Here is a 23265-nt window from a genome sequence, read left to right as displayed (position 1 = left end):
TCTCCTTTTTACAGAATACATTTTGGAGTACCGTATGTGGGAAGGGAACTTCTCTATGCCAGTTATATACGTGCTTTGTGGAGTAGTCTGTATTGTCTGTGTGGAACTTGCTTTTTGTTATTTCAATTTTATTGTCTTGTAATTTGGAGATAGATTTCTGTATTGTTGTATATGAAACTTCAAACTCCAAAGAAGTAGAAGCATTTTCCATGTTTTTTTTCGTTGTTTCAATCTCTTTTTGGAAATCTAATAACTTGGTCGCCTCATATTTAGTTATAAGGCGCATAAGGTTTAAGAAGCAATTGTTTATTATCTGATTCCACTGAGACATGAATTTGTCATCATAAATTGTGGTCGGGATTTTTTTAATCCTTAAATCTCTTGGTATCATGTCCTTCGAAATATACTTTTGTAAGGTTGTTAAATCCCACCAGATTTTCGTTTTCGTAATACATGAGTTTCTCCAAACTGCGCATATTGCCCATTAACGGTGTACTTGACACAGCTGGATCATGAGGATTGTTAAACATGTGTGCAGCTCTCTCCTCCCTGCTGGTCGCCATTGCATCTGTCATAATAACAGTTCAATTTAAACGCAGTGTGCATGACACTTGCCGGATTTAGTAAATCAGAAAAAAAGAAAATAATGCCGGTGTACCATAGATGTCCAGCGTGCACGGAACCACAAACTGACCACTCGTGTTTGGAATGTGGAAAAAAGTAGAAATTGTTCCAGCTTCTGGTAAAAGTCAAATAGACCAACTTTATTTCATCAAAGTTAATAAGTCCAAGGCAGAATGGCCAATAAGCGACGCGTTTCGAACACGGTTGTTCTTTGTCAAAGATTAGTTTCGAAATAACCAAGTAACAGCCTTAAATGCACAAGTGATCAAGGAAAACCAACACACGAGAAATAATTCAGCAATTAAGACTGACAAGAGAATGTGCAGAAAGTAAAAAAAAAATCAAAAGAGACAAATCAATTTTACAAATAAAAAAGAAGGAATGTAATAGGAAACAGAAAAATTAATTAATGGTAAGTGCAATTTTAATAATGGTATGCAATCACGTTTCTTAAGTTAAGACAATAGGGAGAGCAAGTACCTACGATAAGTTAAAAATCCAAAAAGCTTCTCTCATTAGTGAGCTCCTTTGCATATTGTTTGGGACGGCGGGACGCACTAAATAATAATAAGTGCGTTCGCCACCTGGGGTCCACCGTGCAGAAGGTGTTACACTGCTGCTAGGTAATGGCAGACACCCAATATGGCGGTATAGCGCACGCGGGTTGAACGTCACCCGGAGTGCGCTGAGTGGTCTCTGTTTCTTCACAGAGGCGCCGAGGCATTAAATACAAAGGCCGAGCCTGTTGAGGTCACAGGACTCGGTGGAATGCACGCACAGTATATGGTAACAAGACACGGGGTCCGCGTCCGTCTAGACCTACCGTGCGTGCGGTGTCGTAACCGCGGATGCCAAGAAGTACTGCTGACTGCAGCGCAGCGACAGACACTGCGGCCATACGACAATGCCCGGTAGCTGGCAAACTGTCGGACACTAGCACTGTGAAGGATGTGAACTGTGGCCTGTAGCTTGCCACTGACTGGTGCTGACTCTATCTCTAGTTCCCTATCCACACACGTAATATCAGAGGGAGGGGAATCTTAATGAGTCATTTGCAAGTCCATGCATCCATCACCATTCACACAGTAGCAACTAGAGTCTATACTAGCGCATGGCCGAGCGGCCATGCGAACCTTTTATAGCCAGGACCTTCCGGAAGCTTCCAGATCCCTGAGATGGACCAATCAGATCTGGAGAAGGACCTAGGCATGTGACTCCCGATCTCCAATGGGAGATCGTCTCATGAGTATGCTCAGTGGAGCGACAGAAGGACTTAGCCTCTGGAGTGATTTGCTGCTGAACAGCGTGCATTGCTATTGCTGGCCCAAAGGTGGAAGCAACAGCCAGACCCACAGAGCAGGTCTGGGCAGAGCGTCGGGAACGACGGGGCTGCTGAGCAAGCTCCTCTGCAGTCGATGGAGCATGGGAGACCGCAGAATGTGAGGCTCTGGATTCCTGCTGTGCCGCTGCAGTAACCCGACACCTAACATTACCCCCCTCCAAGGGCCCCCTGAGCTTTCCAATCCACCAAATAAAGGTTTTTGCCATGTAACACCCTGTGTCCCACAATGGCATTGACCTCAGACTCGTCCGAAGACAAGTCTGATGTCCCGGCAGATGACTCGGAAAAGCGGGACATGTGTACCAGTTTGAGAAAGGACACATGGAAGGCGTCAGAGATGGCTAAGTCGCCAGGAGCAAAAGTTGGAGCGGGGCGCCAATGTGTGTCGGCGGGCGTCTTCATTCTCTCCTTAGAGGCTAGAATGGCATGCGTGGTGCGATCGGGACTGTCGCGAACCTCCATTGCCCAGTCTGCCACCGGCAAGGGATACCGTAACCCAGCCAGCCTCTGCATAGAGGACCTGTTCCGAGCACAAGAGGCGCATGCCTGAATGTATTTTTTAGTGTCCTGAGCCCTGTGCAGCCACCAATAAGACCTTGCCAGGAGTTCTGTGGTCCACTTGTAGCCAAAGTGACCACCCACCCTGGACGCAAGAGCCCACATGAGAACCATGGGTCGAAGGTGAGGCGGGACAAAGGTCTTGCCCGGCGGCACTAACTTGAGGGTGACTGGAGCCACGGTCCTCAGATTCCCAGTGGGGGGGTGCGGAAAGGTCCGTGAAAACCTCCACAGAGGCTACTTGGATGCTGCCCCCATGCACCTTCCCACACAGCCCTTGCTCCATCCCAGTATTCTCCCCGAGGACCAGTCAATATGAGGGGAATGGCAATGGAGCCAGGGAACCCCGAGGAGCACCTGATCGATGCCCTCTGGCATAATGAGCAGAGACAGCGTCTTATGGTGAGATGGTGGAATTGAGAGCCTAAGGGGTGCTGTCTGGTGGGTAATCTGGGAAGATAAGGTCGAACCGTTGACCACCCTGATGGGCACGGGATGAGGAAGTGGCACCAACGGGATAGCGTGCTGTTGGGCAAAGACCAAGGACATAAAGTTCCCTTCTGCCCCGGAGTCCACCGTGACCTCTACCTCTCAGGAGGAAGCACTGCTATCTAACGCTCCTCGGAATGCCGGACTGGGAGAGAAGGTCTCCATAACAAATAGACCCCAATTACCACTGGACGCGACCGCTGCGGACACCTGTTAGCCAGGTGACCATACTGTTGACACTGGTAACAGCGTGTGGAGCTTTGTGCCGGACGCGGCTTGAGACCAGTGCGGGACACATCCATGGGCTCTGGAGGTAAACTCTCCAGCTCGGGTGGTTCAAAAGGTTAATAGAGGTTGGGAACCAAGCTAACCATACATCTGGATTGAGCACGCTCCAGCCCGCGCTCTGAAAAACAGAGATCAATGCGGGTGGAAATGGCAATCAGCTCTTCCAGACTTACAGGAACCTCCCTGGTGGATAGAGCATCCTTAACATGCTCCGCCAAACCTCTCCAGAACACAGGGATGAGGGTTTTATCAGGCCACTCCAGCTCGGGAGCCAGTGTCCAGAAACGGACAGTGTACTGGCTGACCGACAGGGATCCCTGTGTTAAAGCAAGTAACTGGAGAGAGGTGTCGTGAGTGACCCGGGGCCCCAAAAAGACCTGCTTTTGTGACTTCAGAAACTGAGCAGCGCCCAGAACCAAGGGGTCATCACGCTACCATAGTGGCGTGGCCCATTCCAATGCCCTGCCCGACAGGAGGGAAACGATAAACCCCACCTTAGCCCGCTCTGTAGGGAATCGCGCGGCCAGTAACTCGAGCTGGATAGAGCACTAGCTCACAAAACCCCTATAGGTGGCGCTGTCACCAGAAAACTTATCGGGCAACGGGAGGCGGCATATTGTCGGCGCAGGCGTGGATGTGGGCATACGAGAGACAGCCTCTGCGACTGCCTGGGCAGCAGCTGCAGTAACCTTCGCAGCTGCGGTGGAACTCTCGAGAGCCGCCACCCTGCCCTCCAGCTGCCGAATATACTGCAGTAGCTGCTGCTGGTCTGCCATTACTAGCCAGACCCTGGCGCTAGTATAATGTTAGGGATGGCAGAACGCACTAAATAATAAATAATAATAAGTGCGTTTGCCACCCGGGGTCCACCGTGCAGAAGGTGTTACACTGCTGCTAGGTAATGGCAGACACCCAATATGGCAGTATAGCGCACGCGGGTTAAACGTCACCCGGAGTGCGCTGGGCAGTCTCTGTTTCTTCACAGAGGCGCCGAGGCCTTAAATACAAAGGCCGAGTCTGTTGACATCACAGGACTTGGTGGAATGCACGCACGGTATATGGTCACAGGACTTGGGCCCAAGACACGGGGTCCGCATCCGTCTAGACCTACCGTGCGTGCGGTGTTGCAACCGCGGACGCCAAGAAGTACTGCTGACTGCAGCGCGGCGACAGACACTACCGCTATACGACAATGCCCGGTAACTGGCACACTGTCGGACACTAGCACTGTGGAGGATGTGCACTGTGGGCTGTAGCTTGCCACTGACTGGCGCTGACTCTATCTCTAGTTCCCTATGCACACACGTAATATCAGAGGGAGGGGAATCTTAATGAGTCATTTGCAAGTCCATGCATCCATCACCATTCACACAGTAGCAACTAGAGTCTATACTAGCACATGGCCGAGCGGCCATGTGAACCTTTTATAGCCAGGACCTTCCGGAAGCTTCCAGATCCCTGAGATGGACCAATCAGATCTGTAGAAGAACCTGGGCATGTGACTCCCGATCTCCAATGGGAGATCGTCTTGTGAGCATGCTCAGTGGAGCGACAAAAGGACTTAGCCTCTGGAGTGGTTTGCTGCTGAACAGCCTGCATTGCTATTGCTGCTATTGCTGGCCCAAAGGTGGCAGCAATAGCCAGACCCACAGAGCAGGTCTGGGCAGAGCGTCAGGAACTGCGGGGCTGCTGAGCAAGCTACTCTGTGCGGTCGATGGAGCATGGGAGACCGCAGAATGTGAGGCTCTGGATTCCTGCTGTGCCGCTGCAGGAACCTGACACCTAACACATATTGCCACCACGAGTGGGTTTATTATCCCTTTCAAAGCTAAAGATTTTTAATGAAGAAGTGTTTCCATGGTTTGCATGAATAAAGTGTCTGGATGCAGAAGATATATGTCGGTTATTGTGACTGGTGTTGATGATGTCATTAAGATGTTCATTAATACAGGTTTTTAATTTTCGAGACATACAACCAGTGTACAATTTATTGCAAAATGCGCATTTTATGGCATAGATTACATGCTCCGTATCGCAATTAATAAATTATTTGAAGCTATAATTTTGATTATTTGCAGAATTGGAGAAAAATCGGCATTGCTGAGCAAATTTACAAATTTTGCATCGTTGAGCATCACAACGTAAAAAAAACTTTAAAATTAAGCTAGGTGTGACTAGATGTCTGGGTTTGTGAGAAAAAAAACTCAACCCAGATCCCCGTTGAAGCTGTAGGCAAAACGCGCGTCGGGCAGGTTGCAATCACAGTGGGTTAGTATTATTTTACCACTATTACTTAACATCTGTCTGCATCTTCTTACCTTTGGTCATCTTATCTTGCTATAGCATCAATATAGATGTATAGATATAGACTACTAGGTCTTTCAGAACAGGTGGTTATCGGTACTAACATCTCCCTTTATATTCTACTGGGAGTCACTAACTCTACACATGTAATTTTACCGTATACAAACCATACATATGGTATAACCCTATATAAATCTGTTGCCTCTACCAACATACAATATTTCTTCATACTTTATGCAATTTGGTGACCTTTGTTTTATCTAGCCCTGTATTTGAACGTGACCTTAAATGAAGAATACAGAAATGCGCTGTAAATAATGCCTATAGGAGGTGGTAAACCAAATCTAAATTAATCACCTAGAGTAGTCAATCATGCGATAAAGTAAAATGTCATATAATGATTGCTTAGAGTACAGTGTTACCCCCACACCTTCTTTTCATCCCCTTCTTGTAGCAGCTGCAGATGACTCCTCTTTTCTTTTTCTGGGCCCCCCACAGATGTGTTGTAAAGGTGGGGTGACCCTCCCGGAGGTGAGATGCTGTGGCCGTGCGGATCAACCCAAGTGTAAATTTGACTGGAGACATGGCCTCCGGGGACCCGTCCTGAAGACAGCACAGAGAGGACCAGCTTCTGAGAGCCCCGCAGAGCCTGGAAAAAGTAAGCACAGAGTATGCAGGATGTATGGTGAGCATATGATGCTAGATCACGAGGAAGCCAATATACAGCTTTAACAGAGACATGTCTCAAGATCCCCTACCTATTCCTTACATTATTATCTATTACTCCTGTATCAGTCCAGTATCTGTCTCTGATGCCTTTCAGCTCTCTGACCTAGACACAGTCCAAGTTGTTAGGTTCTTTTACAACATTCCCGAATGATATAGATTTATTCTTTTAAATTCTTGAATTGTTCTCTTCTCTCAAGTATTGAGCATTTCTTAGTTATCACCTTTTTTTCATTCCTCTGGATTTCCCCAAAAATTGACGTCAGGGAAAGGCAAAAACAGATTTATTTTTTCAGGAGTCTGAGAAGGTGACAGCCCCTATAATTGATGCAATGGCTTGGTAACTACGGCTGGCTAGACTCTTTCATGTTGTAAAAAGTTGCCGGCAGCTTGAGAGATAGATATATATATATATATATATATACTATTTGTCTATGAAAATTTAATTAAGTGCAACTCAGTTTCTCTACTGTCTGGGCCAAAACTACAAAACTAAAGAATCCACACACTTTCCCTAAGAATAAATTAATAATGATAATGATTAATAATAATGGCAATAAGTTATGGCAGGTTATGGCTATGTGCACATTGTGTTCATACACTGTTTCAATGCGTATGTCTGGAATAAAACACACAATACACAAGATAATATTTCCATAGGTCACATTCAGGAGTCAGGACACTGCCCACCTAAATAAAACCATAAAAGAGGGGTCTTTTCTTTAGAGAAGTCCAGTGGCGTAACGATCATGGTCGCACATGTCACGACCGGGCCCGTGCAGGTGAGGGGCCCGCTGACACGAGAGCAAACTTCAACTGGATGTGCACTGTACACTGACTACTTTACATTGTATCAAAGCGTCATATTTTCAGTGTTGTCCCATGAAAAAAAAAAGAATATTTACCAAAATTTGTATGGTGTACTCACTTTTGTGATATACTGTATATACAAGGAAAGAGCCTAAGATGAGTGACATTACTACATAATGGGGGTAAGGTACAACTTGTATGTCCTTATACGATTTAGAACGTTGCAAGGGCCCATACATCAGACCAACATGCCGCGGAGGGGGGGTTCAGTCCAAATCTTGCACCGGGGCCCATCGGACTCTAGTTACACCACTGCAAAAAAAAAGATTTTTACAATTGGGCCCAATGGTTTATGGATGGCACTGCATCCATCACCTGGCAGTATGCACAAACGCAATGTGCACTTAGCCTTACCTGCAGCCCTATGGAAAATGGAAGGCAAGACATGTGAAATGCAAGCACAATTTTCCATGCAGCCTGGCTCATTAGCACATGAATCTCTCAGTAGCCTGGTTAACATATGAATGCCCAGTACCTGTATCTATCATTCATGTGCTAATGAGCATTGTCTTGAGTATCTGTGTATTAATAGACTGTACTTCTTGTTTTGATGCCACTTTCACTACGGCTTTGGCCATTTTTTTCTAGAAATTTTTTTAGAAATAACAAAAAATCCCTTTTCTTCTTCTTTGAATAAAAAATAATGAAAACAAAAAACAGCAACAAAAAGGCTGGGGCTGCACAGGGACTTTGGCAAGGACATAGGCTACACGAATGAAGGTCGCTGTCAACCGCTGCTCCGTTGATACCCGCAAGGTATCGCAACTATGACAAACAACTCACAAAGAATCCAAGTGGTTCTGACTTTTTGTGGCTAGTTTATTGCAACTACGGTACATTGCGGGCAGCAATGAGACTTGCATTATGTTACAATGTCGCAGCCAGAAACACCGATCTGTTTTGAAGCCAAAGTTGCCAGGGAGCTCGAGCCTTAATGTATCCGAAAATAGCAAAATATTAAACTGAGATACATAATCAGATCAGCTAGCTGTAGCGATCCTTGTGAATTTAAGTAAAACGCAAAAATGTAAATGAAAGAAGGAAGATATATTTATATAGCGTATGGTGCATATTTTGGACCGTGTGAAGAAATTAGTTATTTTATAGGTCATGAATAGAAATGAGCGGACCCGTGGAAGTTTGGGTTAGGCCGAACTTGAAAAAGTTAAGTTTGGTCCGGGTGCCAGGTCTTGACCCGAACTTGACCATGGACCTGAAGTCAATAGTGACCCGAACTTCTAACATATAATAAAAAAAAATAATGTACCAGAAGGCGGAGATCCAAGTGGAGGAGTGGAGCAGTGCCTTGTGTGTTTTGTTTACTGTACTTGACAATACATAAATAAATGAAAAAAACGACGTCTGGTCCCCAGTATTTTTATAACTAGCCAAGGAAAAGCAGACAGCTGTGAGCTGGTCTTATTTTGCTGGGAAAGGGACAATTTCCATGACCCTTCCCAGCCTTTTAATATCAACCCCCAGCTGTCTGCTTTTCTTTTGCTGGTTATTAAAAAATGGGGGGACAATACAAAAAAATTACAGTGGGTCCACTCGATGCTGATATTAATAGGCTGGGAAGGGTCATGGATAGTAGACCCTTCCCAGCCAATTAAGACCAGCCATCAGCTGTCCCAGAACTGGTGCATTTATTAGACGTGCAAATTCTGTCACTTAGCCTCGGCTCTTCTGGAGTGCCCTGGTGTGGGGGTAATGGTTTTGGGGTTGATGTCAGCTGTGTAATATCTGCTGATATCAAGCCCAGGGGTTAGTAATGGAGAGGTATCTGTCAAAAATGCCCATTACTGTAGTTAAAAGAAAGAAACACACACAGAAAAGTCCTTTATTTGTAAAAATCACTCCCCTACAACTTCCATCTTTTACCCATTTATTACCAAAAAAAATAATCCACAGGGGTCCTCCGCAATCCATAATATGGACGTCCCATGACGATACTCGTCTTTTTCATCCAGTCTATGGAGTCCTGTTCAGAGAATGCATCACCATAGGCTGGTGCAGCAACCACTGCCCGGTATCATTCTGCACTCCACGAGACCTGGCCGCTGTGAACTGAGGTGACGTCAGTAAGGCTACCTCTGTTCACAACAGCCGGTTTTCACGAGGGCAGCGCAAGTGACGGCCTAATGAGCAGTGATACCAGTTCTCTATTTAGACGTCACAGTCAGTCTTTTGTTATTTATATATACGCTCTCTGACCCACCCATCAGCCAGTGACAGTTTTAATTGCAGCAGAGTCCTTCCTACCCATATAAATACAGGTTTCAGCCTAGGAGAAGATTCACATTAAGATAGGTCCCCAGTAACAGGAGATCGCCTTGTCGTTGGCTGCTGGGCATGCATGAAGTGGCCAAATCATGTGCTAAGCGTCTCCACTTTTTCTATTATGTAGAACAATAATTCAATACAGTAATTCATATTTCATGTTTACATGCTATAGTACTACAGAGTGCAACTTTATTTCTTAATTAGCCTTACTAACGTCACCTCAGTTCACAGCGGCCAGTTCTAATGAAGGCAGCACAAGTGCCGAACTAATGAGCCTCACCACTTATCAGTCCGGCAATTGCACTGCTCTCGTGAGAATCGGTCATTTTGAACTAAGGTAACCTTACTTATGTCACCTCAATTCACAGCAGCCGGGTCTCACGGAGTACAGTGTGAGACCTGGAAGTGGTATCTGCTCCAGTGTATGGAGCTGCGTTCTCTGAATGGGGCTCCATAGACTGGACGAAGAAGATTTGGATCATCGTGGGACCTGCATTAGAATTGAGGGGGACTCCTGTGAATTAATGATTTTTTATGTGTGCGTATATTTCTTTTGACTATGGGGTTAGTAAAAGGGGTGTCTGATAGAAACCTTTCAACAAGCTTTATTGGTCTGCCGAACCTGAACAGTAACACGGGCGTACAGTAGAAGTTCATGTTCAAGGTTGGGTACCGGATACTAGGTGTTCGGTACAAACCCTGAACTTCACAATTCGGGTTCACTCATCACTAGTTATGAATCTAAACCTGCTTTGTACAACTCACTCAGTAGATTTCTTACTCACCTCGCCCCCTATCTGTCGGAGTCCCACAAGGTTCAGTCCTAGGGCCCCTGCTGTTCTCTATTTACACCTTTGGCCTGGGACAGCTCATAGAATCTCATGGCTTTCAGTATCATCTTTATGCTGATGACACACAGATCTACATCTCTGGACCAGATATCACCTCCCTACTAACCAGAATCCCTCAATGTCTGTCCACTATTTCATCCTTCTTCTCCACTAGATATCTGAAACTCAACATGGACAAAACAGAATTCATCATCTTTCCCCCATCTCACGTGACCCCCCCTACGAACCTATCAATTACAGTAAATGACTGCCCACTCTCCCCAGTCCCACAAGCTCGCTGCCTCGGAGTAATCCTTGATGCTGATCTCTCCTTCAAACCACATATCCAAACCCTTTCCACTTCCTGCCGACTTCAACTCAAAAATATTTCACGCATCCGTTCATTCCTCACCCAAGAATCTGCAAAAACCCTAGTCCATGCCCTCATCATCTCTCGCCTTGACTACTGCAACCTCATGCTCTGCGGCCTCCCCTCAAACACTCTCGCACCCCTCCAATCTATTCTAAACTCTGCTGCCTGACTAATCCACCTGTCCCCCCGCTATTCCCCAGCTTCTCCCCTCTGTCAATCCCTTTACTGGCTCCCAATTGCCCAGAGACTCCATTACAAAACCCTAACCATGACATACAAAGCCATCCACAACTTGTCTCCTCCATACATCTGTGACCTCGTCTCCCGGTACTTTCCTGCACGCAACCTCCGATCCTCACAAGATCTCCTTCTCTACTCCCCTCTTATCTCCTCTTCCCACAATCGCATACAAGATTTCTCTCGCGCATCACCCCTACTCTGGAACTCTCTACCACAACATATCAGACTCTCACCTACCATCGAAACCTTCAAAAAGAGCCTGAAGACCCACCTCTTCCGACAAGCCTATAACCTGCAGTAACCACCGATCGACCAAACCGCTGCACGACCAGCTCTACCCTCGCCTACTGTATTATCACCCATCCCTTGAAGATTGTGAGCCCTCGCGGGCAGGGTCCTCTCTCCTCCTGTACCAGTTATGACTTGTATTGTTTAAGATTATTGTACTTGTTTTTATGTATACCCCCCTCACATGTAAAGCGCCATGGAATAAATGGCGCTATAACAATAAATAATAATAATAATAATAATACTAAAATTTTCTACTCACATCCTCATGAAACACACATATTCACAGACCTGCCTCTGGCCTCACTGTGGTTCAGTGATAGGGGGACGTAAAACAGTTTTCACCTTGAGGGTATGTTCACACATAGCATTTTTGCAGGTTCTTTTTATGCAGCATATTTCTGAAATCTCATGCACATGCTGGATTATTTTTTCTGCGTGCATTTTTGCCAAGACGCAGCATCTCAATTCTTTTAGAGTTTTTGCAGAACTTTTCACCCATTTAAATAAAAGGGTGAAAAACACAAATAAAAATGCTGCAAAAAACACAACTAAAAATGTGACCTGCTACCTTTCTGGTTTTTGATGTAGGAAAAAAAAGCTATGGGTGTGTTCACACTGACTTTTTTTTCAGACATTTTGAAGCAGAAATTGTCCAAAAAACATAAGTTTTTATTGGAGAGTTGGAGATCTTTCTCCACTAAAAGCACAGCAAAAAAATCAGTGTCAAGACACTTTAAGGCCACTGCATTTTGTTCGGTAAACTCTAGCGGCTCATCCTGTCTTTATTTTCAAGCCACCATCACTTGACCACTGCAGCCAATTAGTGGCTGCAGGCTACATTCACTGATTGGCTTCTTGTAAACAAATACCAATAGTTATACCGAAGTATCAGTACTAAGTTATCGGGGACAGAAGAGATGAGTAATTTTATATTTATATAGAAGAAGGGGGCACTGAACCCATCAAATTATATTTGTAAATTTATATTTTTTATGCTTACAATGACAGTCGGAGGTCTAGAAAATAAGCCACGTGGCGTTATAATGTTGCTGCAATATCCAGTATGATTCCTTTCATGCTTCTGATTAGAGCATCACCACTTCTGACAGCTTGTAGACGCTGACACACATGTCCACGTATTTCATTGCCCTACAGGACAAATACGGAACATTTCACGGTGGCGGATAATCAAAGATCATTGACCTTGACAAGGCAGATCCGATGGGCATTGTGCTCTCTAGTATTGAACGTTGCGACAGGCGATACAGCATTCAAATCACACAGCCGCAGGAGAGCTTGGATCAACATTTACTGAGCTGTGACTTGACCACGATCATTAATAAAAATATCTATTTCCCAGTAATTATGTCTCAACTAGAGATGTTCCATTGACACAGGACAGAGCAAGTAATAAATACAATATTGTACTGACAGCGTACAAGAAAAGGTGTGCTAAGTGAAAGAAGCGATCTTTCAAAGGATCGCCTCCAAAGAACTGAAGGCTAGAATATCCCCCTTTCTCTGCAGTGCAGCAAAAGCCTCGCTCCCTCCTCCAGACACTCATCTGCACTTATTCTCTTCCAGCCAAATTAAGGTACTTTGCAACCACATCCGAAATAGCAAGAGACTTCAATATTTTTTCACAAGGAGTCTCCCTGGATAATTAATAGAGTCAAGATACAGAAAACAAACAAGGTCTTCTAATTTCCATTTCATTACCCTCTTGGCAAGTATAATTAGGGGTCTTTTTACACAGAACTTGGCATCACTTTTCCCTTCAATGAAATAAACATATGTGGAATGTACATATCCTCTACACGAGACATTGTGAAACTATGCCCAAACTTCTAAACAATAGCTGAATGCCAACTATTCAACCAACAGCACTCGTGATTTCCCCATAAACACAAACACTCAGCTGAGTATTCATGTGTTCTCTATGAGGAGGAAGGTGTAAAGCCCCTCATACACTTTAGATTGTTGTTGGCTGAATGATTGTTTGTCCGAAAACAGTCTTGCCCAAATCACCAGTTTATTGGAGCGCTTAATATTCCACACACGCCTGTGTTCTCCATAAAAGATCTCGTTGTTATGTTAGTGTAGCAACTCACTCAGGAAAATATATAACACATTAAAAATTGCACCTGACCCTTGCGGTTCCTGTACAGACTAGAGATTCTGAGGCTGTTGAGCGCTTCACATTCCTTCAAAAGATCCTGAGGGCAGAGCAGAGTGTAAATTACCTACAGAAGGAGAAGTGTGCTGAAATAGAAAGATACCCCAGAGTGAGTAAAGCAAATCACGAAATACAAAATAAAGCATTAAGTATGTACTGTTAGAGAATATGCCACCTACTTCCTAAAAAAACAACAGAGGATAGGTGCAGGGTAAAGAACATAAACTGCAGAGAGATAAACCCTACCTGGTCTTTCACTGACTAGTTTAAATTACAGCAGTATGCCTGGACATCTAAATGAGATTATCACCAGCAGGAAATACCAGCAGGGGGGAAGTATATAAAGTCACCCCTGAAAGGTGTTAGGGAAGACAAATGAGTAAATGAAAACACTTGTTACCCTAAAAAGACCTAAGCAAGGATAACAGAAACTAAACACCCAGAGAAAAAGGTGTATATGATGTGGTTCGGTGGACAGAGAAGCCAACCACAAATCACAGGCTCAAGGACTCGATCCCTGACGCATGACACCGTCGTCAGCTGTCCTCTGGTAGCAGCATATCTCTTAGAATACAAAAGGATCAGTAGAACAAAATCATTTTTGCCATATCCTTATCTCCCCTGACATCATCTGTCAAAGCAGTGTTGGAGGCCTCCATAAACATGACACTTTAAGCAGATATCGTCAGGATTGGCCTACATTAGTTAAAGGGCAGAGTCAGACGGCCGTGGAACTCGCGAGAATCGCATTGCACTGAATGGACTGGCCCAGCACCTCTCCAGACCTGAGCATGACCGCATGATGGATTAATCTGCAGCTGTCAAGCTCAGGTCAGGAGAGCCAACAGCCAGGACGAGGTTTACGATGCGATTATCACACGAGAATTACGGCCGTCTGACTCTTCCCTATAGTGTATCGTGGCCTTATCTAGTGAGGCTCTGATCCTTCGATAGTTTTTAATGAGGTAGGCATGACTCAGAAGTGCCTCACTGTCAGCAGCAGAGACCTTCTTTTTTAAGACATGATTTTATTTTTGTGTGTTTCATTGGAAAGTATTCAATCACAGATAACTACATCCCAGAACATATTCTCCTATAGTTATAAGGTCCACCTTTAACAAAAGTGACTGGGAACTGTGGCTAGCAGTGGTGATACTCATACATGTCCTTCTCATGGCATCAGGGCCGGTTTTAGGCAAAGTGGGGCCCTAGGCAAAGTCTAAAATGGGGCCCCAAATGCTAACATATTGCACATCACTGAAGCATTTCGATTGTATTTACATGCACTGCGTTCAGGCCGCTAAATGAGTGTGATCGACAAAATTGAAGAAGTTGTTCAACACTTGTTTCCCGGCCTCTTTCCACCGTCTGAGAAAGAATGATGGGAACAGAGCGATCACTAATGGATCACTAAGGGTGTGTGCACACGTTGCGGTTTTTGCTGCGGATCCGCAGCGGATTTGGTCCTGCGGATCCACAGCAGTTTCCATGCAGTTTAAAGTACCATGTAAACCTATGGAAAACCAAATCCGCCGTGCACAAGCTGCGGAAAATTCTGCGCAGATTTGCTGCTGTTTATTTTCCACAGCATGTTACTTCTTTTTTTGCGGAACCGCAGCTGCAGTGTACGTTCCGGGACATACAAATCAATCTCTCTCATCCGCACTGCCAAACCGCACTAGACCCTGCATCAAATCCGCTGTACACATGCTAGGAATCCGCAGGAAAAATGCATGTGTTTTACCCTGCGGTTTCTGCCAAGAGATATGGATTCTCTGCAGAAAAAGCCGCAGACTAATCCGCAACGTGTGCACACACCCTAACAGATCACCATACAGTGTCATGTTATCAGCAGTACATCTACAGTTTACACACCAAAGTGCTCCATATAATATAATCTGCCCCATAGTCCTCCATATAGTATAATACACTCCTCATAGCCCTCTATATATTAAAATACACTGTTCAGTCCTCCATATAGTATAATACACTCCTCATAGTTCTCCATATAGTATAATGCACCACCATAGTCACCCATGTAGTACAATTCACTTCCAATAGCATAATGCACCCCATAGTTCTCCATATAATGTATTCCCCATAGTCCTCGATACAGTATAATGCAGCCCACATATAGTATAATGTAACCCCCCATCGAATATAATGCAGCCCCACCCCCATATAGTATAATGCAGCCCCTCCATAGAATATATGGCAACACCCTCATAGGATATAATGCAGCCCCTTATATAGTATAATGTAGCCCCTCCATAGAATACAATGTAGCCCTCCTCATATAGTATAATGCAGCCCCCATCAAATATAATAAATATAATACAGCCCCCATAGAATATAATGTAGCCCCAAATAGAATATAATACAGCCCACCTCCCCATAGAATATAATGTAGCCCCCCATATTATATAACACAGCCTCCCCCTATAGAATATAATGTAAAATGTACCGCCCATGGTATATAACTCAGCCGCATAGTATATAGCCCAGCACCACATGGTATATAGCCCAGCACCACATGGTATATACCCCAGCACCACATGGTATACAGCCCAGCCCACCATGGTATATGGGTCACCCTCCCAGGGCTGTGGGGTACTCGGTACCGGGCCCGGTGTCAGGGGAATGTCACAGCAGCGGTGACGCTGGGCACCCAAGCAATGGGGGAATGTAGTTAATGGAATGGAATAGTTCGTGACGCCATCTGTGGTGCTCGGCAAGGGAGGTGTTAAGCCGATGCTGCAGACAGATCCTCTGGGACAGATGGTATGGTGCAGCAGTGATGGTATAGTCCTCCACAGGCAGGGCTGACATCCCAGGGCAGTGTAGCTGTAATGGTTGAGGAGAGGTGCAGGCAGTCTAAAGGATGGTACCCAGATGAAGCAGTGCTGAGCGGGTTGGCGCAAGAATGAATGGAGGACACGGGGTTTGTAGTTCCAAAGCTTTACTCACAGTCTGTGGTACACAATGGTGCCTGCCTCCGGGCCATGTCCTCTGGGTCAGAGACCCAGGCAAGATGGAAAGCTCCCCTCCAACACTCCGCCAACATGTACCTTTCCTGAACGACTCCTCTATTGCGCCTTAAGGTGTGAAGATCTCCAGTACCGTGGTACACTGGAATTCCTCCTGTCAGATGTTCCCAACAACTCTACTTGTACAGCAGACAGCTGTAGCCTGCTTCGGGGACTCCCTTCTCCTGAGCCCCGGCTCTCTAATCAGTTGCTGTTGTGCCCCAAGTCTTAGATGGGAGTAGTGCATTTACAGCCAACTACTCCACCGGTGTCTGCTGCAGAACCATAAGTGTCCATACAACTTCGGGGACCGGGCCCCGGCCTTGCGCTGAGAACCTATAGGCAGGGTTCCTCTTCCACCCCACGTCCTCTCTGTTCTCCTACTCCTTCGTTCCGTACTTGTCTTTCTCTCTTATGGAAGCTTAGGTTTCAGTTCTACGTCTTTCTCCTTCTTTTCCTTTCCCATGCCAGCTGGCTCAGATCACTGAGGCAGCTGCAGCACTCCTTCCTCCATCCCTTCTTCCAGGGATCCTCACTCCTGTCTGAGTGACTTCTTACCCGCCTGACCTTCTGCCAGACTGAACCTCACATCCTATATTTTCCCACTCTTTTATATATCTCAACTCCACACACCTCCCAGCACATCCAGTGTTCCAAGCAGGGAACCACCAGAGTTGCTCTGCTACTCTCTAAGCACTGAGCCGCAATGTGGTTGTGCAGAACTCCCCTGTTGTGTGGGGGGTGCGAGTGTTGGAGTGTGGAAAGGAGTTCCCACCTTACCTGAATGGTGGGGCACTATACCTTAGGAGAAGGTGCAGTACCTCTGTGGCGACTGAGCCTCAGGGGCGCCACATACCCCCCGTTAAACACAGCATGTCCGCGGGCTGCAAGACAACAAAGTTGACAGTACAGGAATATACAACATTTTGTAATGCTGCATAAACATTTCTTATACTAAACTTCCTAATATAGGAAGCATTGTTTCTTGAACGTTACAAACAATTCTTAATTAACTATCTAAATTTCAAGTCAAAAAGTGCAATTTTTCATACTAAGTGCTGTTATCTGTGACTCACTATCACTTCAGTATTATTCCTCTTTCCTTCTCTAGTACACATTTCCTTTCTCTTTCTAGTGTACATTTTCTATTCTCTTTCAAGTGACACCTGTGATTCCTGGTCCACCATTCACATTTTCAACTCTTTATTTAAATCTCTCATATCAAAACATTTCTCACTTTATATAAAAAGCCATTTCCTAGTTACTAGTATTCTTATAAGATACATCATTATCAAAAATACTTTGCATTAAAACTTTCAACAATTATTCTTGCAAGTGCTGGACACCGCTCCCAGCCGGGATCTCTTGCAGTGTCCTTTGAGGTAGACGTCATCTTCGCAAAGTGTCCTTATGTAAAATCTTGACATCATCTTCGCAAAGTGTCCTTATGTAAAACCAAGAGAGGGCACCTAAAGAGGTGCAACTATTTACTTAAAAGTTTTTGGATCACTCCAAGTTCATGATCGCTAGTTCACTTAAAGAATGCTGCCAATCCGAACAGGGCAACTCTGGGAAAAACAAAACCATGGTAGCAAAAACAAAAAGGCACAACGGTGCTAAACAAACCCTCCTGGGTCACGAGAATTTTAGTGCTGGTCCCCTCCTGGGGTTCTGGAAGCCGATTGGGAACTGCTACCAGATGTGAAGAATGCATTTACAGTCCTCAAATATTCCTCCTCGAGCAGAGTGAAGTTTGTGGCATTCCGATCCATGGCTGCCTGAGGTACAACAGGGGCGGCAGCAGGTACCAGGGAAGGAACACGCGCTTTCTCCTTCAGGTTGGTGGACAGTAAGTCCTCTGGTATGCGGCGGATGTTTAACGCGTACCAGCCGCGGAGTCCTTCATGCCGGGTGTAGGTGACATATTCCCCTGGCTGCAGGTCTCGCGCTGGGTGTCCCTTCCGGAGGTGAGACTCCACATCCCTCTGGCTGAAAAGCAAATCTGAGATCCTCTGGGGGTCTGCAATGAATCCAAACCCCCGTTCCCGGTTCACGTTGAGGACCTGTCCCCATCCAGCCAAGTCCCGGGGACCGTAGCGACCTGCGCGGGCCTTCTCCTTCCCATCCAGATCTGGGCCTAATATCGCTAGCCGGCGCTGCTCCCTCTCCCGGTGTTCGGCTGCCAGTTGTTGAATGGTCCACTGACAGTAGGCCTCAGTCCTCTCTTCTTCCTCCCGGGACCTGCTTTTACCCACTGGGGCCCGCGGCACCACCGTTAGGGATTCAGATGTCTCCCCCTTGGGACTAGCATCCCAGTCCCAGACAAGGTCCAGCACGACCTGTCCAGCCACTAGTATGGGCATACACCCCAGGGCCTTCCCAGGTGCAGGGGCTGCAGTCATACCTGGGACCTCCTGGTGGTGCTCCGGTTCCGGTACAGGCCTGAGACGGTGGGCCGCTGCAGGGATATCCACCGGAATGGCGGGTCCGGGTGCTGGCAGTGGTGGAACGGATGATGGCTTCGGGTCCGCAGGGGCCTCCGATGGGACCTGCGCAGCCGCGTCAGGTCCAGGCGAGAGCACGGCCTCGGCTCCCGGGGTCTCCAGTGACTCCTCCGGGCAGGCCACGGCCAGCTGTATGGACTGCGTGGAGGTGTACACTGGCACTGCCTGAGGACAGCCCGGTGCAGCGGTGGCTGGTACCGGTGTCGCAGGTACCAGATCCAGAAGTGCCGGTGATGTAGGCCCCTCAGGGGCATGCGGCCTGCTCAGCCTCCATAAGGCCTCCAGCCTCAGTCGCAGATGGCACGTCAGCTGGGCGATGTCATCTTCTAGCTGCTGGCGGCTCATCTCAGAGACGGGGTCGGAGCCTTCAGCAATGGCGCCGGGGAGATCCGACTTAACCTCCGCGCGCTCTCCAGGCCTCCTTCCCTCACTCTCCAAAATGGCGTTCTGGCGTTCTTCTTCCTGCCTCGGCCCCTTTCCCGCCACTGGCTTCTTCTGCCCCGCCTTCTGGGGGTGGCGTCTTCTTCCAGCACCTCCATACCAAGCCAGTATATGAACCCCTCGGGGGGTGGGCCATGTTGCTGTCACATAGTAATTCAGGCAGGGGAGGCCCAAGACTCTTCGCGGTCTTTTCCTAGGACCTCCTATCTCTTCACGCCCTTCTTCTCCGTGTCAGCCGCCATTTTTAATATTCATGTCACAGTCTATTAAATTGGGTCTTCTGCACATCTTCAAAAGTTCAAAGTCCAACAAATCTCAGGCACACAGAACCCGATGGCATCGGGTCTCGTCATCCTGTTCGTGACGCCAAGTTGGGTCGCCCTCCCAGGGCTGTGGGGTACTCGGTACCGTGCCGGTGTCAGGGGAATGTGTTACAGCAGAGGTGACCCGGTCCGTGGCCCTGGGCGCCCAAGCAATGGGGGAATGTAGTTAATGGAATTGAATAGTTTGTGACGCCACCTGTGGTACTCGGCAAGGGAGGTGTTAAGCCGACGCTGCAGACAGATCCTCTGGGACAGATGGTATGGTACAGCAGTGATGGTATAGCCCTCCACAGGCAGGGCTGACGTCCCAGGGCAGTGTACCTGTAATGGTTGAGGAGAGGCGCAGGCAGTGTAAAGGATGGTACCCAGATGTAGCTGTGCTGAGCGCGTTGGCGCAAGAATTAATGGAGGACACTGGGGTTTGTAGTTCCAATTCTTTACTCACAGTCTCCGGTACACAATGGTGCCTACCTCCGGGCCGTGTCCTCCGGAACAGAGACTCAGCCAACCTCCAGGCTAGATGAAAAGCTCCACTCCAACACTCCGCCAACATGTACCTTTCCTGAACGACTACTCTATTGCACCTTAAGGTGTGAAGATCTCCAGTACCGTGGTACACTGGAGTTCCTCCTGTCAGATGTTCCCAAGAACTCTACTTGTACGGCAGACAGCTGTAGCCTGCTTTGGGGACTCCCTTCTTCTGAGCCCCAGCTCTCTAATCAGTTGCTGTTGCGCCCCAAGTCTTAGATGGGAGTAGTGCATTTACAGTCAACTACTCCACCAGTGTCTGCTGCAGAACCATAAGTGTCCATACAACCTCGGGGACCGGGCCCCGGCCTTGCGCTGAGAACCTATAGGCAGGGTTCCTCTTCCAACCCACGTCCTCTCTGTTCTCCTACTCCTTCGTTCCGTACTTGTCTTTCTCTCTTATGGAAGCTTAGGTTTCAGTTCTACGTCCTCCTTCTTTTCCTTTCCCGTGCCAGCTGGCTCATATCACTGAGGCAGCTGCAGCACTCCTTCCTCCATCCCTTCTTCCAGGGATCCTCACTCCTGTCTGAGTGACTTCTTACCCGCCTGACCTTCTGCCAGACTGAACATCACATCCTATACTTTCCCACTCTTTTATATATTTCAACTCCACCCACCTCCCAGCACATCCAGTGTTCCAAGCATGGTATAATACAGCCCAGCATGGTATAATATAGCCCCCCAAAATGGTATAATACTGTCCAGCATGGTCTAATACAGCCCAGCATGGTATACAGCCCCCAGAATGGTATATATCCCCCCAGAATGGTATAATACAGCCCAGCATGGTATATAGCCCCCCAGAATGGAATAATACAGCCCAGTATGGTATAATACAGCCCAGCATGGTATATAGCCCCCCAGCATGGTATAATACCGCCCAGCATGGTATATAGTCCCCCCAGAATGGTATAATACAGCCCAGCATGGTATAATACAGCCCAGCATGGTATATAGCCCCCAGAATGCAATAATACAGCTCAGTATGGTATAATACAGCCCAGCATGGTATATAGCCTCCCCAGCATGGTATAATACAGCCCAGCATGGTATATAGCCCCCCCAGCATAGTATAATACAGCCCAGCACGGTATAATACAGCCCAGCATGGTATATATCCCCCCAGAATGGAATAATACAGCCCAGAATGGTATAATACAGCCAAGCATGGTATTTAGCCCGCCCAGCATGGTATAATACCGCCCAGCATGGTATATAGCCCCCCCAGAATAGTATAATACAGCCCAGCATGGTATAATACAGCCCAGCATGATATATAGCCCCCCAGAATGGAATAATACAGCTCAGTATGGTATAATACAGCCCAGCATGGTAATAGCCCCCCCCAGCATGGTATAATACAGCCCAGCATGGTATAATACAGCCCAGCATGGTATATAGCCCCCCAGAATGGTATAATACAGCCCAGCAAGGTATAATACAGCCCAGCATGGTATATAGCCCCCCAGAATGGTATAATACAGCCCAGAATGGTATATAGCCCCCCCAGAATGGTGTAATACAGCCCAGCATGGTATATAGCCCCTCCAGAATGGTGTAATACAGCCCAGCATGGTATAATATGGCCCAGCATGGTATATATCCCCCCCAGAATGGTGTAATACAGCCCAGCATGGTATAATACGGCCCAGCATGTTATATAGCCCCCCCCAGAATGGTGTAATACAGCCCAGCGTGGTATATAGCCCCCCAGCATGGTATGATACAGCCGAGCATGGTATATAGCCCCCTCAGCATGGTATGATACAGCTGAGCATGGTATATAGCCCCCTCAACATGGTATGATACAGCCGAGCATGGTATATAGCCCCCCCAGCATGGTATATAGCCCCCCTGAATGGTGTAATACAGCCCAGCATGGTATATAGCCCCCCCCAGCATGGTATGATACAGCCGATCATGGTATATAGCCCCCTCAGCATGGTATGATACAGCCGAGCATGGTATACAGCCCCCCCAGCATGGTATATAGCCCCCCCAGAATGGTGTAATACAGCCCAGCGTGGTATATAGCCCAACAGCATGGTATGATACAGCCGAGCATGGTATATAGCCCCCTCAGCATGGTATGATACAGCCGAGTATGGTATATAGCCCCCCCAGCATGGTATATAGCCCCCCAGAATGGTGTAATACAGCCCAGCATGGTATATAGCCCCCCCAGCATGGTATGATACAGCCGAGCATGGTATATAGCCCCCTCAGCATGGTATGATACAGCCGAGCATGGTATATAGCCCCCTCAGCATGGTATGATACAGCCAAGCATGGTATATAGCCCCCCCCGCATGGTATATAGCCCCCCTGAATGGCGTAATACAGCCCAGCATGGTATATAGCCCCCAGCATGGTATATAGCCCCCCAGAATGGTGTAATACAGCCCAGCATGGTATATAGTCCCCCCGGAGTGGCCCCACAGTCCAGTACTCACACTGATTTAAAAAAAAAAACAACCTCTTCTCACCTTCTCCTCGTGCCTGCGCTGCTGGCTGCTCCTGTCTCCTCCTGCTCTGAGATACAGTGAGAGCGTGATGACGTCATCGCGCCCCCGCTGTGTCAGAGGAAGAGCGGGGAATGATGGGAGAGGGAGCATCAGCTGACGCTCTGTCCTCCATCACTGCCACCTTCAATGCGGCAGTGGTGGCGGCGGGAGTCGGCTCTGGGGGCAGTCAGGCCCCCCTGCCTCACAGGGGCCCCATAGCAGCTGTGTGATATGCCGCTGGCTGGGGGCCCCTGGAGGAACGGGGGCCCTAGGCAGCTGCCTGGTCTGCCTGCCCATAACGTCGGCCCTGCATGGCATGGATATTGACTACTAATGAGGCTCAGGTATCACCATGCTTTTGCTTATAGCCTGCTGTAGACAATGCTAGTGGTTAGCTTAATTAATTTTATTACTGTTCTTATTTAGGATACAACACCAAATTTTGTTTTTCTGCTGCCAGTGTAAATTATGTTCCAAGTGCCCCAGACAGAAAGGAGACTCAGAGAGGAGACTCCATCATTGGACTGTATCTGTCATGTTCAGCG

General features: G+C 47.2%; 1 protein-coding gene across 4 annotated transcripts in view; it reads right to left on the bottom strand.

Moving 5' to 3' along the window:
* Positions 1-23265, bottom strand: part of WHRN (whirlin) — a 405157-nt gene that overhangs the window by 177088 nt on the left and 204804 nt on the right. For 3 of the 4 annotated variants that reach the window (XM_073590838.1, XM_073590834.1, XM_073590835.1), the window contains one exon: positions 6036-6254. The exons of the other annotated variant lie outside the window; for it this stretch is intronic. In XM_073590838.1, coding sequence (XP_073446939.1) covers positions 6036-6254 — 219 coding nt within the window. The remainder of the gene's footprint in view (positions 1-6035; positions 6255-23265) is intronic. 4 annotated transcript variants of the gene reach the window in all.

Source organism: Dendrobates tinctorius, unplaced genomic scaffold, assembly GCF_039654945.1.
Source record: "Dendrobates tinctorius isolate UK_male_01 unplaced genomic scaffold, ASM3965494v1 ptg000120l, whole genome shotgun sequence".
Lineage (NCBI taxonomy): Eukaryota > Metazoa > Chordata > Amphibia > Anura > Dendrobatidae > Dendrobates > Dendrobates tinctorius.
This window is presented reverse-complemented; position numbering and strand designations above follow the sequence as displayed.